The sequence below is a fragment of the Ammodytes marinus genome (genome assembly GCF_949987685.1).
Source record: "Ammodytes marinus genome assembly, chromosome: 21".
Lineage (NCBI taxonomy): Eukaryota > Metazoa > Chordata > Actinopteri > Uranoscopiformes > Ammodytidae > Ammodytes > Ammodytes marinus.
The window spans coordinates 20129311-20147649 of record NC_137225.1 but is presented as its reverse complement, the minus strand read 5'-3'; the positions used below and the strand labels follow the sequence as shown (position 1 = coordinate 20147649).

Below are 18339 nucleotides of genomic sequence, written 5' to 3'. Positions count from 1 at the left end.
CTTTCATCTGTGTGTGCTTACATAAGACCTTCTGCTATCACCATGGTTTTGTGTTTCATTTCAGCTAACAGATGTACTGTGGAATAACTTCTTGATCAGCACCATTTTAACTGAAATAGACAAAGCAAATGTATTGGAAAAAAAAATGCATATCTTAATGTCATAAATATTTCAATCAATCTCAATGGCTTCATCTATTTTCAGTATATTTTACCAGTTTAACTTGAACATTTAAGGACTTTTGAAGGGAAACAAATGTGTGGTTTTGTGTCTTTCTCACTTGAAAATGCGAGTCTGTTTTTATGCTGCATTGCATACACATTATTGATGTGTACGCATATGCAACGGCCACAAATAATAAACCCCTTAATTGCTGTGTAGTGTTCGTCTTTGAATTAGAATGTCAGTCAATCAATTAGAAGGAGGATACAGTTTATATCTTATTTGCGGATCGACTGTTTATCCCCAGTAATATCCAGTGGCTATTGAGTCAATATTACATTTCTGCTTGTGCTGAGGAAGCATATTTATTTGTTTTTGCTCAAGGGCACTTTGACACATTGGCTTCTGTATGAGAATCCAAATTGGGACCTGCCAGAAGACCAGTGCACCGCCCTGCACTGCAAAGGTTATATTTCATATATTGTACCGTATAATAACTGGCCTGTTTCTCTGCAGCAGAGGTGATGAAAAAAAAAACTTGAATGATGAATGAAGTCATTTTTCTCTTATTCATAATGACACTCACATAATTAAACTATATTATATATCACTGCATAACCTATAAACTATAGTATGAATGTAAAACAGACACGCGCAAACTAAAGCAAGCTAGTTAACTGAAATCTAGCATATGCACACACACACACACACACACACACACACACACACACACACACACACACACACACACACACACACACACACACACACACACACACACACACACACAAAACACATACATGCACGTACACACACACAGACATGCACGTACACACAGCTTCCTGGGACCCGCTCAGCCTTTTGCGCTGCGACTCTGATTCACAGCTCAGTGTTTCTCTACCTTCTGAACCCAGATTTTCTAATCAGAGAATTAGCTGCAGTTTCTCCTGCCAAAATCCACACGGTTAATCCATCTCACTTTGTCCACACTGTGGCTCATGCCCCGCTAAGGCATTTGTCAGAATGCATGAAAGGAAGAGAGAGAGACAAAGAGAGACAGAAAGAGAGAGAGAGAGAGAGAGAGAGAGAGAGAGAGAGAGAGAGAGAGAGAGAGAGAGAGAGAAAGAGAGAAAGAGCATGGTAGCCGGGGGAAAATGTGCTTTCCTGGGTGGCTTTATTAAAACCTATTGTAGTGCACAAGTGACAATCTTGAAAATGTCTTCAGTATTGTTTCCACAAAAGAAAAAAACACGTTCTTATATCCGGAATACATTAGGGCTCAGATAACTCCCCCGACTTCTTTGGCTATACTGTTGATGCTACAGTACGCTGTGTGAGTGCAAAAGCCTTGAGCACTGACTGCTGCTCTGTATATACCTGCTGTTATGGATGCTTTTGTGGAATGCTGCTGGGTCAGGCCAAGTGTGCATCCCACGTCCGGTCCCCGGTTCCTCAGAGCGTGAGTAATGAGGGAGCAGACGGACAAGCAGGGTGCATTCTAATCACCCACAAGGACAAGGAGAGTTATGGAAAGGAGGAGAGGAAAAGGGACTAAAGAGAGCAAAGAGAGAGAACGAGATTATGTGTTGATATTGTTATAATGTTGAATTTTTGTTTCTTATTTATTGCATTCAATGTCTCTTAAATGTTCTGAATGTTTTCATAAAGTCTCTGGGAGTTCTACCTACATTTCGTTATATTTTTGTCTGACTGTCAATGTAATGATATAATACATACAAATCTTTTTTTGAGTGCTGCACAAATCAGAATTCTTTAAGGTGTTACCATCTGCAAGCAAACATAGAACCCCCCCCTCGCCACATACGAATAACACACACACACACACACACACACACACACACACACACACACACACACACACACACACACACACACACACACACACACACACACACACACACACACACAGGCTCAAAGACACTGAATACTCTCACAGCCTCAGAAGCAAACACAGGGACATGGAAAAGACACAGAGGGGGCCTTAATGGGGTTTCTCTTTGGCAAGGCTCTGTCCAGTGGATCAGGGAGAATTATTTGCCCATCTAGAATCTAGAATACCCATGAGGCATCTCACTCGTGACTTCTCATGCCAACAAAACCTGGCTCTCAAAACTAAAGTTACTGAGCTGTGCGGTTATTGTAGACATAGTTAGGAATTATCTATGCAAATGTGAAAGTGAAAGCGAGCTGGTGAATACTAATTGTGAGTGATGCAGAGGCATTACAGCAGCCAGGTGGAGGAGATGCAGGAGGATTGGTTTGGCTACACATGAAAAGGACTAAATCCCCCCATTGGGTATTCACTTATGCCTGTGGTACTCAGAGCATCTTAAGGAGTTGTATGTATTTTGTGAGGAATTGCTGCAAATTATGTTACAGCCTCATCTTTGTTTGTGTGAGTAACACATTTCCTTTTTCTCCCCTTCTAAAAAATTAAATCTAGCAAAATCCCAGATCCTCTTTTTATAACCACAACTTAAATCAATTAGCTTCGATGGTGTGGGATGGGATATGTTATTACCATAGGACAGAGCCACGCTAGTCCTTGTGCTAAGCTAAGCTAACCAGGCACTGGCTACAGCTTCATGTTTAAGGTGCAAATATTGCAGTGATATTCAACTTCTCATATACGTTTTGGCAACAAAGAAAATAAGTTAACTTCTCGAAATGTCATTGTTTTACCAGACAATCTTACAATTACTGTTTGGCAGTTGGCACAATCCGATAGATAGGTCTAATAAAGTCTTGGTGGCAATGTGTGTTTGCTGTTTGATATTCATTTGAAATGTTACAGTTGATGGGGGGGGGGAGGGGGGGTGAAACAATTTCTATTATATACAATGTACGGGAACCAGAAAAAGAGAAATAGACGGAGGAGACTTTAAAGTCGGTTGTGGTCAGCAGAACAAGGGGAACGTGAAATGCTGAATAAACAAAGTGAGTGTGAGGTTTAATAGTTTGTACCCTCACTAGCCAGTGTATTTTGTGTTATTTACTGTCATATTCAGATGGGGTCGCTTTGACTGATTGATTAACTTAATTATCCTGGGGGGAAATTGGTTTTCCAAGGTGGTTAAAAAGAAAAATAATCGAACATAAACAATAAAGACAATCTATGACATGGTCCACACTTGGCAGACTACCAGCAGAACATATACAGCACAGTGCCATAACACACGAGCGGAGGGGGGTGAAACAATACAGCGATAAAGCAAACACACTGTAAGACCAGCATTTTTCTATTGACGATGGAAGTTTCCACCACATATCTCGTACACGTGTCAGCTTTTATAAAAGACCTTGAAGAGAAAAGAAACATTTTATTCTCTCAGAGTGCGCTGTAGGAGTGCTGCAAACACCCCGACAACACATTGCATCAACTCTTCTTGGCGAGATATCAACAAGAATAAAACATGTATTTTAAAAATCCACAACATATGCCTGCAGTGGGAGTATATCTACGCTGCCAAGGCTACTGCCAGCAACACAAACACTGTGGCCAAACTAAAAGCAGTACACTCCCTGCACACTCTCTCCTTCTACCTGTCTGTGTCTATAGTCTTCTGCTTCTTCCCCGTACAGCTCAGTTTCTGCGTGCTGCGCTCCTTGCTATGCATCGCGTCGGCCCAAAATGACGATTGATTGCAGTGCCGCTTGCCTTTGTAATCCGCTTAGGATGGATTTTGCATCTAAATCACTTTATTATTTATGTGTCTAACTCTTGCCAATGCCATTTGGAGACAGTATGATTGGTGATCCATCACACATTATCCTTCAGTGCGGTCATTAATATTGTAATTGGGGATGGACCTTCACCGTGAAACTTGCAGGTGGAAGTTGATCTCTTTCTGCGAGGGTCAGGCTTCTCAAAAGCAGGAGTCAACAGCGGGAGGATTATCAGGTGTGCTCGCTAGCAGACGGGCTCTCCAGAGATGTTGTTAGTTTGCCCTCACTCTCTCTCTGCTATTAACCTCTCTCTATACTTCTCCTTCTCTCTCCACAGCTCCCAGGTTACACAGCAGCTTGTATCTTCATACATGGCCTCTCTCAGAAAGATACGGGATGTTATTCTTTCATTGTCCTTTTCCATGAGGACTTCAATCACTGCCTGCCAATCACACGCTCCCACAGCCTACAGGCAAACGCACACAAGCACACACAGGGCCACATCAGAAGGACGCAGTTCAAACAACCAACTCTGTAGATGAGAAAAACATGATAGGCTCTCATCTTTAACACATAAAGGGTTAGAGCGATTTGCATCACAAATTATTTGGTGCAAAATTAATCAAAGAAGTCTGACGATGATACCTCCTCAAAAAAAATATTTAAAAACGTTCAAAAACTGATTTTAAAGTAGCAACGAGGAACTTTCAGTTTTTGTTGATTCTAGCGGCACCTTGGGACGTAAACTGTAATGTTTTTACGGCCCTAGCAGCCAAGCGCGTGCTTGCGGCGTGTGCATTTGTTAAGAAAGTGAGTGAAAGAGAGACAGCAAGATGCATTGCAATGAGGAAATGTATTTATATGTTACTATTTAAGATTAGTAAAGGTAATATGAGGCCGGTAAATCGAAGTAAACTTTAAATTTGGTACCATTCGGGAAAAACAGTATGTTCCGCTCTGCTTGCCAGGATACATTTTACCCTAGCAATGGCATTTATAATAACTATATAACAAGTGTTGTTTTTTGCTGATGGTAGACTGTTCCATAAACATTTAAGAGTTCACTCATAGGAGGTTTAACATTATCAGGGTGCAGTATACAGCAGGCAGCATATAGGGTTATACACTATGTGTGTACATTTGGAAAACTCAGCAGTATTATGATCAGGCTTATTGCATGCTGGGAAGGCTGAGGGCAAAAAACCTGTCAATCTTTGTGTCTGTGGCAGCCCACCGAGCCAAGTGAGGAGCGAGGCCGTGTAGATACAGCAGCTAGATCTAGTGTGTGGAGACGCAGAAGGCTTGGATGCTTGTGAGGGGTTCACTGACGCCAGTAATCATCATGTCACTGTGTCAGGAGGAATTCCCCCCCCCCCCACCCCCCAGTCAGCGTTTAGCCGGAGGGGAAGGAAACACACAACAACACAAGCCAGAGGTAGAGAGATTTGTACTTAACTCCCGTCGCCCTCAGATGGCTGACATACTTTTTTAGTGCGCTTGTAGTGTGAAACGTAAACTGGCAAGAGACTGGTTCTGTGTTCCAATTACAGTTCATGGAATACACTCATGTTGAGCAGGATATGAAGTTAATTTAAATGAGAAAACACAACAAAATTGAGTTTGTGTCTAGATGACTAGTTTGTTCACTTAATCTACTTATCACACAATGTGATTTTAGTTACTTTGGCAAACTACAACTTTTTTTAAAAAAGCAGCAAACTTTCACATCGAAGTGGAGCACAGCCATTGACATTTCCCTCACTCTCTTGTTAGCATGTGACCTTGCTTGTAGCTCCGACCAACAGAGCAGAGGTCTAATCAGCCCAAATAGCTGAAAACACCAACATAGGTCTGCCTTTCTCATGTTGTGGTTATGGTGAAACATCTCCAGGGACATCTAACCAAATAATTATATCAAAGTACAAGCATTTTGCTGACATTGCATTGCTAGGAGTGATCCATGATTGTTTGGTTGATGTATGCACGGTAGTATCATTTCAAGGAAAGAGTATTTATTTCCTGTACACTGAGTCCCAAGGCACTAGACAGTACACATATGATGCATATTTATGCATGTCTATTGTCCTTCCAACAAAGCCTGTTTTTAATTGAAATACATTGAAATGAGAGGCAAGACTGTAACTAAATGAAAAGAAAGCCAGTATGCATACTGCATGTCCATGATTTTTGCATGTCTGCATGTCTAAAGCCCTGCAAAGGAAATTGACGTATCCTATATTAACTGCTAACACAGTGTACTATACATATATTAAAAGGAAAACTGCGTGGGTTTAAATGTTTCAGCACCATGGAGAGAGACATAAAAGCACATGGAATGCTTGGTTACTGGTCTTAATGGACTCAATCATGCCACAAAGCCATTCACATAGCAAATGAAAGAGCTGCTCACAGCTGCAAAACATTAACACTTTGTTCATATAGCAGGCTGATTCATCTCCAGGGACATGGCAGAAAACAAATGCTAAAGTTTTCTAGGTGCAGTGTGTAAATGGCAATTAATATATTGTGGGTGTCAGCCGGAAATGCACCTGATGGAAGATGAAGACTATAGAATAAATAGCTAAATCTTCACCTCATCACTTGATAGCGTAGAAAGACTTGAGGCAGTGGTGGATGAATCCGTGTACCTTCCGTTCAATCCATATCCGTTTGGAAATCAAAACACGAAAAACGAAAAAAACTGTTTGATTTAATTTTTTAATTATTTGTTTAATTAAAAAAATATATATATATGCCTGTAAAACATGAATTGATTGCCATTTCTTATTTTTTATTTTCCATGTCGCCCTTTACATACGAAAATGGGAAAGGAGACAAACAGAAAATGTGCATTTTCATTTTTGAAGTTCCAAATAATAATTTATATTAATCAGCGGGTTAAACTGTGTCCCGCTGCCACAATGCCACGAGCTATGCGCGGCCAGAGCCGTGATGGCTCGGACCCATAGACTGTTTTCTGACCGTGGCTATCTCCGTCTTTTAAGTAGGCTAAAGCCTCTTGTCGGTAGTGGAAACGCATGGCAGATCTAGTAGGATAACCCTGCCGAACCGAACTGTGCTGCTCAGAGGAAACGAGGCATGATCTAAACAGCGACAGACATACAGCTGTTGATCCAGATCAAAACGGGACAAACCACCAAATGTTTAATCTTTATTGAGAGGGGTATTTTGGCTGGCTGCCAAAGGCTGCTATGTCATTGTCTGTCATAGGCTACCATCAAGAGCCTCGACACACACACACACACACACACACACACACACACACACACACACACACACACACACACACACACACACACACACACACACACACACACACACACACACACACACACACACACACACACACACACACACACTATCAATAATGTAGGGTGTGTCCCTCAGTTCCCAGTGTGATGCTGACGTCCGCACGTAATCGGTGATTAATGAATGAAGAGTAAAACAAACATGTATTAGATGATTAGGCTATGAGACCCAAGGCAATTGCCTACCTTTGCGCAATGGTTAAGTTCGCCTCTGGGCGCGCTCGCACACACGCACACGCGTGCGCACGCACTTCTTTCACTAAATTGAAACATGTATTTTTCAAAATCAACATTTAGGCCTTTATTCTCATATTTGATATCCTGGTCATGAATTGTGATTAAAAATGGATAAAAACGTGTTTTAGTATAATATATAATGTAGATGAGAGGATGACTATTAAAAAAACAGGTCACTTTTTGTTTTTCGTGTTTTGATTTCCAAACGGATATGGATTGAACGGAAGGTACACGGATTTGAATGATGCCATCTTTAGTTACTAGCTTTTTGTCCTTGAAGGACAAAGGTCTATACTCTGAATGGGAGGGTTTAGCGAGGGAGTGTTGTAATCTTAAATTTCACCACTAGATGCCACCAAAATACCCCTATATTACACACTGTTTGAATGATCAAATCTTTTGGCAAACCTTTTAGCTTTCTGTTTATATCCACATTTGCATGTGTAGTCCTAGACCCTTTGATTAATGTCGGTGTCATTCGTGTGTGGTATAATTTCCTGCAAAGTTTATTAATTTTGCATTCATGATTAATTGGGACACAGTGTGGTTTTGAATGTTTCAGGGCGGTGGAGTGAGAGACGACTGATGCAATATTCTTCATTTCTGCTCTACAAGACTCAATATTCAACATCTGTGTCCTTTCAGAGAAACGTCTTCACGCTCCTGCCTCTGAATTGCGTTGACACTGCACTGCACGTCGGTTCGGAATAGCATTGAACGCGTGCGCTATTTAGTAATGATTGCTCTGCTCACACTCCTAGATCTGATCTCATAAACTCCTATTCATATTTGATAGGGTAATGGAGCATCCATTGTTTCACTCGGAGGATGAAGGTGCTGCCAGCTGTGTTATAGTTTTTTTTGTTGCATTCTTTTTTCATCCAAACACACACACACACACACACACACACACACACACACACACACACACACGGTGATAGTCTCATCTTCTGCAGTAGCAGCGGCAGGCTTTAACCTTTGACACTGGAGTAACGTTGAGTGTGAATATTAGTCATCACTAGTGCGTTGGAGCAGCTGAGGTGAATCCGTGCAGTCACAGCTTGATGCGATTATTCCACTGACCTCTTTTCTCCGCAGACCACTGGCAGTAAAATGCCAGGCTCTTTGAACGTACCACTGCTTCCACAAACAACATGCTCGGCCTCTTTTCAAGTGGGCCTTGGATGATCTCAGTAAACAATGGTCTGAATGCCGACATATAGGGGCGACTGCATAATACCACTGTGCAATTAGGCTGTCTCCTCCATAAGGGCAGCACATCAGTGGACTAGAGTAGCACAATCAATCAGAGATCCCACATCATATAACTCAATAAAGTTAAATGCAAAACAAAAGGCTAGTCAACAACCAAAGATGCAAACTCTGATCCATCTGATATGCCTTTTATATTACTCACATGTCTGTTTCATAAACTGTATGTATAGATTCACGTTTTTGAAACTATAATGTAATGTGCTTTTGTTTGATGTGCATACAACTATGATGAGTTTGATCAGATTTGTATTAGATTCAATAATGTAGTTAGATTTTATCTGATGAACATGTATTTGTTTTTTTTTATGTTGTTTTCACTTTAGGATGCCTATTCAAAACAAGTGAATGGACTACCAATGAAAACTAGCCTTTAAGCTAACTCATTTACATTTTCTTTTTCAAAGAATGTTCAATTGATGTACACTGTCCCTTGAAATTAGAACCTGAATGCAATTCCTCAGGTAACACAGCAATATAAGCTGAATCCAAAGATGTGATCTTTGGAATTGTGGCGCAATTAACTGGCAGGTAATAACATTTTAATGAAACGTTTTTGAAACAGGAAGACGGATCCTTTGCCGAGGTCATTCCTCAACTCCAAACCATTATGTGGCTGATTCATTTCTCCGCCATGTTAATATAAAAAGCATCAGCCTGGGAGGATGAGGGACTGAGGGTGTCCTTAATTGTCAATTAAGAATGCATCTCCCAGTCATACTCTCGCCACACGACCTGTGGATTGAGCGATAACAAAGAAAGCCGCATCGCCTCGCCACAGGGCCTGTTTCAAATTGAACTACGGAATAATGGAAATACTTTTGATTATGTTTGCTTCCTCAACCAAAAACAAGCAATCACACGAGAAGAGAGGCAAACGATTTGCAGAAAAAGTAACAAATAAATCACTCACACTATTATTACGGCTATGGACGAGTGCTCCGTGATGGGTTTCAGCTCTGACCCGCGATATAGTCCGGGATGAGACGGGGTTTAAATAACTGATGTGTTCTTCTGCCTATTCGCCCATTTCGAAATCCATAATGCCAACTATCAAACTAATGAAAGACTCAGAGAGCAAAAACACATTAGCCGCCATCAATCAGGCAAATAGCTCATCATAATTTGTTTGTTTCATTAACTATTGTTGCTATTTTTTTTTGCAGTGATGTCGGATCAGAAAATCTGTTGTGAGTTGAGTGAAAATTGTATAAGGAAAGGTAACATTAAACACCTATCCAAACACGCAGCCAGGTGGGGAAACCCCTTAGGTCAATTAGTAACCAGATGGTTCTAAGAAGAGGTGGCAACGGTCAAATCCCCTTGAACTTGGATTGTTAACTTCATCTGTGTTCATTATCTTTTATATACTGTACTATATATATATATATATATATATATATATATATATATATATATATATATATATATATATATATATATATATATAGTACAGTAGGGGAAGGTGGGGTGATTTGTGCAACTTTTTACTCAAAGTGATTTTAAAGTGAGGCCTTGACAGTTATGTCTCCAACTCAAATATGTACATATATTTCAGGATGTTGTGCATCCCTGGCAATAAAAACTTTGGATCTGGAATAAACTGTTTAAGAAATATAGCTTTCGGAAAAAAAGTTGTCTTGTCGCACAAATCACCCCACGTAGTGGGGTGATTTGTGCGTCATTGTGTCACAATGACAAAGTCACCATCATCATCTTTCTGGCCATCTGAACTCTCATCAGTGGTGTCGTTAAGTGGAATTGAGATGTCACTCTCTTCTGAGCTACTGTAGACAATCACTTTCTTTTGGTGACCAGCGTATACAGCCATGCCACTGGCACAACTCTCAGAAATGTACTTTGCACTAGTTGCTCCGTGCTTGTGGAACCAACTGCCACCTGACAAATGTGATTCCCCCTACATTTCTGCCTTTAAATCAAGGCTCAAAACCCATATGTACACCCTGGTGTTTCCTCCCCATTAACCTCTGCACTACTTACTTACCTCTGCACTACTATCTGTGTTTATGTGGATGTATGGGCTTTACGTCTTTTATTTTGGTTATTGTTATTTTACCTTCATTGTTTACCTACTGAATGCACTATGTACAGCACTTTGGACAGTGCAAACTGTCATAAATGTGCTTTTATAAATACATTTTACTTACTTACTTACTTATAACTCACCCAGGCCCTTGCGCACAAATCACCCCATCCCCAGAATTTTGGATAATAGGCATGATGCAGCAATTTAGGGCTGACATTGTGCTAACTATATAGACTCAAAGTGTAGCATACCAAAGCACTAAAACATGTGTCAAATGTTTTCAAACGTGTCTATAATTGTTCAGACACAATAATCAAAAAACCTTGATCATGGAAATTTTACTTTGAAAGGCAAAACACAGTTTTTTGAGCTTAAATGTGCTTATATCTTATTCCTTGTGTCTCCCTTCTTTACAGGATGAGTCAAATGGATGGCTCTTCTTAAATATGTGGTCACATTTCCAATTTCTTCCACGGTTTTCTAGAAACAAGGGGTTTTGCAACTTCCAAAATGCACAAATCACCCCACCTTCCCCTATATAGTATATATATATATATATATTATTTTTTCACTAACAACACTCACCACCCTGAGGAAACTGGATGATGGAAGGGGCCGAGCGTTTGAGCAGTTAGAAAGATTATCTTCAAGTTGGATGACAAGAGTTGACAAACATGTTTTCCTGCTGCACTGTCTAAAGTATATCTTCATACCAAAACATGACTAAACCAAAAGACTAGCTTCCCCCAAGATTGGACAACCACTGTCAATGGCATCCATCAAGTAACTCATTATAATGACTGAAAGCCTGTGGGCCGGTTCTGTCAACAAATGTTTGATGCCCTCACTAACTACCATATCCTTGCTGCGTAGAGTTCGGTATTACCCTAAATTGAATGACCATCTTAGAGCTTACATGCCAAATATAAGCTGTATGCATATTCTAAATTCACATAATAACTAATTCCAGTTGCTAACCAATGTCCGTTTCACACCTGCACTTTGATTTGATTTTATCTGGGTTATTCCACCCATACTTCACCTGGACTTCACCCTGGTGGCCCCCCTAGCCTTAAATCTGGGTGAACGATATACATGTTGAAATTTACATAATCGATATGCCAATGTACATTTCAATATGTTTATCGCTCCCTTTTGGAGAAATTTAACTGTCCGAGGCTGAAAGGGTCATTGTTGTACACCATGACGAAAAAAATGTCAGGGATAAAGAGATCCGCCAGATCTGGTGGTTCAGGCCGTACAATGTTCTGTAAACACAGAAGTCTACTGTATGCAGTGCACCTTTTGCATCATATCCTTCCTCCTGCAACCTCCTTTCCCTTAGGCCCAAACTATCTGTTCTCTATCCAATATGTCTGAACAGATAGATCTGCACATTATCCAAATCAGGATATTGTCTGGATATTGTCTGGAGGGGCTTAAACTTCCACTGTTCCTTACTCTCTTTGATCATCTCATTCTCATAACTTCCTTGCACCCACGTTCCCTGCTAGAAAAAGCCCAACAATGTTTGCACTGGGTTGCACCTCCCCCTCCAACCGCTCCTGTCTGTCCTGATTCTACGTTCCCTTAGGTGGGAACAAGTTATTATCGTCACTAACCCATTCTCTGCTGGCTGGGCTTGCTGTGTCACGGTGGGGTGCCAAATACCAACTCTGCACATCTTCTAATTAACATAATAATAATGCAGTTTTCTGACACTAAACTTCCGTCGTGCACTTCTCCCTTTGATCATCCCATGCTGATATTTTTAACTGTGTGATATACTGAAAAGCAATGATATCTGCACTCTGTTTACCCCCAGGTTCCTTTGTTGAAACACCAAACACAGCATTAACACAAGGGCTTTAATCAAAAGGGGGTCTTGCCTGTACCTATTCTTGCCCAGTCATGGTCGTTTTTTTAAAATATGTTGTAAAATAGTGGTGTGTGAGAATGTGCGTGGATGTATCTTTGCAATTCAGTCCTAGGCTTAAAAAAAAATCTTAAGGATGCCCTTCATGGACAAAACTTATTCTGAGTGTGCAACGCAAATGTGAATTTAAAAAGGCATTTAACAGTCGTCATCCACAAAACCAGAACATTGCAAAGTGCATGCACAGTAGAGCGTCGATGCTTGAACTGCATATTGTAGCAGCATCCCATGATTTTTTAACATATTATGCTGTGTATCTCAGGAACTTTGACACACATTTTGCGAGTTACTCCCTGGTAAATGTTATAAATCAAACTGTGCTTAAATTCACTAGTGGATCAGTTGAATGATTCAGCAAGAATTTTTCTCCATAAAAGTTCGGCAACAATCAAAGACAATTCTGCATTTAGGCGGCAAGGGAAGTTCTAAAAGGAGAGCTTGAGAGGAAGCCTGAGGCATTTTTGTGTTCCCAAGAGAGACAATCCACTCCTGTAGAAAAGAACCGGCTTTAACAAGAAACTCTGTATTTCAAAGGGAAAGTTTTTTTTTTTGCAAAGTACTGTAGGCTACACTGTATCCTACTGGCCCATCATGAGTTCCTATTATGGCTATCTGCAATGCAACGATGCAGAAAATACAAATTTTCACTAAAGACATAAAAAGAGGAAAAAAAAACAAAGTAGACTCACCGAGAGGTTGTCCAGCAATGACGCGGGTGTTTTCTCCCGCCACAGCTGCCCGGGCGTTCCTCTCGTTCAAGTACTGTACGAAGGCATAACCCTTGTGCACGGAGCAGCCCACTATCTTGCCGTACTTGGCGAAGATGACCTCTATGTCTGTCTTTTTGACGATGGCTGTGTTGAGATTGCCGATAAAGACTCTGGAGTTGAGGGAGCGCGGGTCATTCTTGTTGGTCACGTTGCTGGTCTGGAGTTTACCAGTCATTCTCCTCCAGTTGCCCTCCTGGGACACAGACAGAGTGGGGGTGGGGGGGAAGGGGAGGACATGGCTTTAGAGGTTACAAACAGGCCAATATAGAAATGAACCATTTCCGCTGTTAATTTAATTCATTAGTGTGACATGTCATTTTATCATTCTCGTTTTTACATGTGCCCAGCTTCCCAGCAGGCCCGGCAACCACCTGCTAGCCTATAAGCTGGCTCGTTTTAGCTAGAGAAACCACAAAAAAGGACATATATAACTATCTACATATATTTGTTTGCTTTTCAGAGTTGCTAGCCTTTGATAAACACCGCCCACATGTACTGCTGTCATTAACACTGGCTCTTAACTTTGAACTTTAAACCACTTTAAGTCAGTTAGCTAGCTACCCATGGCGCAACTTTTGCCTCTGTAGCCTACCACATTCACCATGTTAACTCCAGTTTACTAGAGATACAGCGGTCCCAAAGTAACTGTATATAGCTGGTAAACAAAGTTCACATTCTAAACTCCCCTTTTTATTACAATATGATAATATTTTACTCAAATAAATTGCACAACTCTGAAGAGCAAATACACTCCTTATATGTGGTTCCTCTAGTCTACAGGAGACAAAAAAATTATAATTAAAATACATTTTCTTACAGAAATGAAACAATTCAATACAATTGTACTGCACCCACAGTGTGATATCATTTCAAAATAACAATAACAATTTTAAATATTGCTTGCTTATTAATCTTTTGAATTATGCTACTATATTGCACTCTCTTTAACCACATCATTGTTAATTAAAAGTGTCTTATATATTCATTTTACAGTTTAGGCTCCACGAAACACAGGGTTTGTAGGTTACTTGAATTAGCAGTGACAGGATCAACATAAATGACTTTAAATAGACACTTTTTTTGTTGCGGAAGGCTTTTCTTGATACAGGTTTACCTCATCTTATTTGTGCACAGGGTCACCAACAAGTCAACCGCCACATTTTATCACGGTTCAGTTACTTCCACTGGATGACTGAGTGGGAGAATTAGAGGGATAGCAACAATATGTGAATGTGTCGCAGCAGTTTCTTCTTGCTTCGGGAGACACCAAATACAGTAGCTTTGTCAGTGGCAAAGCTTTGCTATCTCAATACCCGTATTGTTGCATCCCTAATGCTTTGTGTGCCGTTTCACTGATCACAGAAGGCGCGGGCTGTAATTCTTGTTACAGTTTTATTTTTTTGTGCTGTCAAATTATCAGTGTATCAGTGTAAAAGCCTTGGCTTTTGTAGGCCGCCCCTGCAATTATTTCGATCTGGCCTTTTCATAACCTCAATGTTGGTTTGTATGAATGAAAAATTAACAAGTAAATTTAATGTCCCAAGGAAAGGATGCACCAATGAACAATGTATGGTTTATATTTAATTAGAGTAATCATAAAGTAGATAGATAGATAGATAGATAGATAGATAGATAGATAGATAGATAGATAGATAGATAGATAGATAGATAGATAGATAGATAGATAGATAGATAGATAGATAGATAGATAGATAGATAGATAGATAGATAGATAGATAGATAGATAGATAGATAGATAGATAGATAGATAGATAGATAGATAGATAGATAGATAGATAGATAGATAGATAGATAGATAGATAGACAGACAGACAGACAGACAGACAGACAGACAGACAGACAGACAGACAGACAGACAGACAGACAGACAGACAGACAGACAGACAGACAGACAGACAGACAGACAGACAGACAGACAGACAGACAGACAGACAGACAGACAGACAGACAGACAGACAGACAGACAGACAGACAGACAGACAGACAGACAGACAGACAGACAGACAGACAGACAGACAGACAGACAGACAGACAGACAGACAGACAGACAGACAGATAGATAGATAGATAGATAGATAGATAGATAGATAGATAGATAGATAGATAGATAGATAGATAGATAGATAGATAGATAGATAGATAGATAGATAGATAGATAGATAGATAGATAGATAGATAGATAGATAGATAGACAGACAGACAGACAGACAGACAGACAGATAGATAGATAGATAGATAGATAGATAGATAGATAGATAGATAGATAGATAGATAGATAGATAGATAGATAGATAGATCCCACATATTTCAATTTTTTTATCATAAGCTTTTTCATGCTCACACATCATTAAATTGGCTAGTTACGGCTGAATACATTAAGGTTTTCAATTGAGTTTATATTGCAAAATGGATTACACCTAGAGCATTACAAACTGGGAAATACTTTGAAGAAAACAATGAATATTCAATATTAGGCTCCTTTGAGTCGCTGTCCCTGACACACGCTGATAACAACTACTCAGCTTTGAGACCAAGAACCTGAATAATGGCTCCAATCCTCAGTAAATAGGATTAGTAACCAAGGTATCACTGACGCTGTTGGAATACGGCTTTGGATACACACTCATGCACACATTTTGCCACGAGCAGTTATTTCTCTTTTTTCCTTTAACACAACTACATTCTCCATTCCAAGAGTCTGTTCCTGACGTGAAACCGTGCAGCTTCAGTTTCCCCACAATTGCACAATGCAGTTTTAAATGGAAGTGCTGTACTATAATGGGGTTGTTCCACTTATCATAGCACGGCGTGCGATTATGTGGAAAAAAAGAATGGCGACAGGATGTATTTCACAAAAGTGAGTTAAATTCTGTCGCTGGGTCGTCTGCTCTATACACACAGTAGAGACGGAGGAGGAAAAATGTCCAGTCATCCAGGAAATGCAAGAGCAGCCATGTGATTTACAACAGAGAGATTCTCTGTCAGGCATCCATTTCACCTGAGACTGAGATCATGCTAGACAATCCGCGGCTCATTCATGGATAAACACATATTATTTCACTTGGCAGCGCATATTTTTCAAGCATTATATCACACACAGTACAATGCTATTCGGTTTACTATTACTCTTAAACACCCACTACTATGGGCTCGCTGTTTACACCGCTGCACTAGTGTGGGTGTGTGTGGGAACAAACTTCTGTTCACCATCTCTCAAGTGGCCTTGACATTTATCAGCAGCAGACAGTGAAAATGAATGCGGCGCTGGCAATCACAGACACACACACACACATACATGCGCTAACTCAAATGAGCTCCACAATGACCACCTAACGGTAGTTTAAACCCACAGTCTGACACCCTTCCCATATTGATGTTCTCGGACAGGTCACGGGGAACATGACAAATCAGTGCAGAAGAGTTAGATTGCCTCTCTTGTCAGATAAATCAGGAAGGGCTAACCGTCACGGCGCCCTTTTTTTACCACTCCTCCTTACAGTGATATTTCATGTTGTCTTCCCTGTTTTTTTTCATCCTTTACAGCAGGACACTAATTTATTCCATCAGTGGTTTTCCTGCTGACCTTGCCTGCTTAGTTTATTTACAACCTCCATTAAGCTGCTCATCCTACGAGGTGATAAGAGTCACAGGGAAAAACATGGGAGAAGAACAACAAGGAGCGATAGGCACCGGTAGTGTAATTGGCAGAATAATTGTTCCGACTTGACATTTGTTATAGAAAATGCTTCATCCCAGTAATACAGTCCACAAACTGCTTATAGAGGGAAAATGATGACCTGTTGTTCAAAAGCCCACACTATATAATGATTACACCTTCTGCGGTAATGCCTGTTTTGTCCGAATAGAGCCGAAGACAGATACGTCTTCATTTTCACTTTCATGCCGGGCGCCGTGGTCGTGTGTATAAGACTAGGTGTCACATTTTTCTAAAGGTTGATGTCTCCTTTTAAAAAATGAAACGCTGCTCCACTAGCATTATACGGTCACTCCCGGCATGCTTGGGCCTTAACATGGTGTGAAAGAGCATCCTAATCTCAGGGCAATGCTAGAGAAATACGGAGAAGGTCAGCAGGAAAAAAAAGCACCAAGGTCACGTGATTGACAGCACTGCAGCGTTGGGATTTAGTGAAAGAAGTGGCCACACACACATTACTGAGCTGAACATTGCTCTGAAATGCATTGTGCCTCCATCGGCAGACAGGCTTTTAAAAGGTTGTTGTTTGGGTCTGGCCACCTGCCTGATTTATAGACTTTTTTTTTTTCATGGAGGGAGGGAACTCATTGAATTGATTCCTTTTGTAATTTCCAATACCACTCCACCACTGTACATTTCTCTCCGCCATGCCTCGTCCACTCTGGCTCTGATTGTTGCCAAGGCAGCTTGACTGGCAGAGAGAACGCCGGAGAAGCTGCTCACTGAGACAGAACAACAGACAAAGGTAGACCCGATACACCTTCTCCAATGGTGCTGCTGCCATGTATTGCAGAGGTGGAATAATTGCTTCATGGATTCCTTCCATTTATATCTTGTCTTAAAATGTGTCTCTCTGCCCGTGAAAGCAACGGCGGCAACCCAGAAATAAATTCCCTCTATTTGTAAATCAATGCCTGCTATTTGTATTGCAGGCTGCAGAGCGTTTCCGCGGTGCAACCAGCCATAAATCTGTGCACTTTTGTGTGTGAAGCGCGGTCACAGGCTAAACTCATTTTTGGCCTCGCAAAGACAAACTGCAGTCACACCATTTTGTCTGATTTTAAGGGTGAAAGAAAAGTAGTGCAATTCTGGAGAATGCTTCGTGTCAAAATCCCTTTTGGTCAAATTCAGTGAATATCCCCTTGCGATCCGCCAATTGTCTG

At 40.6% G+C, this 18339-nt stretch overlaps 1 protein-coding gene across 1 annotated transcript in view; it reads right to left on the bottom strand.

Moving 5' to 3' along the window:
• Positions 1-13615, bottom strand: part of ralyl (RALY RNA binding protein like) — a gene marked incomplete at both ends in the record, with an annotated part of 50768 nt that extends 37153 nt beyond the window's left edge. Inside the window, one exon of the mRNA XM_080050667.1 lies at positions 13360-13615. Coding sequence (XP_079906793.1) covers positions 13360-13615 — 256 coding nt within the window. The remainder of the gene's footprint in view (positions 1-13359) is intronic.
• Between the last annotated feature and the right edge of the window lie 4724 nt (positions 13616-18339).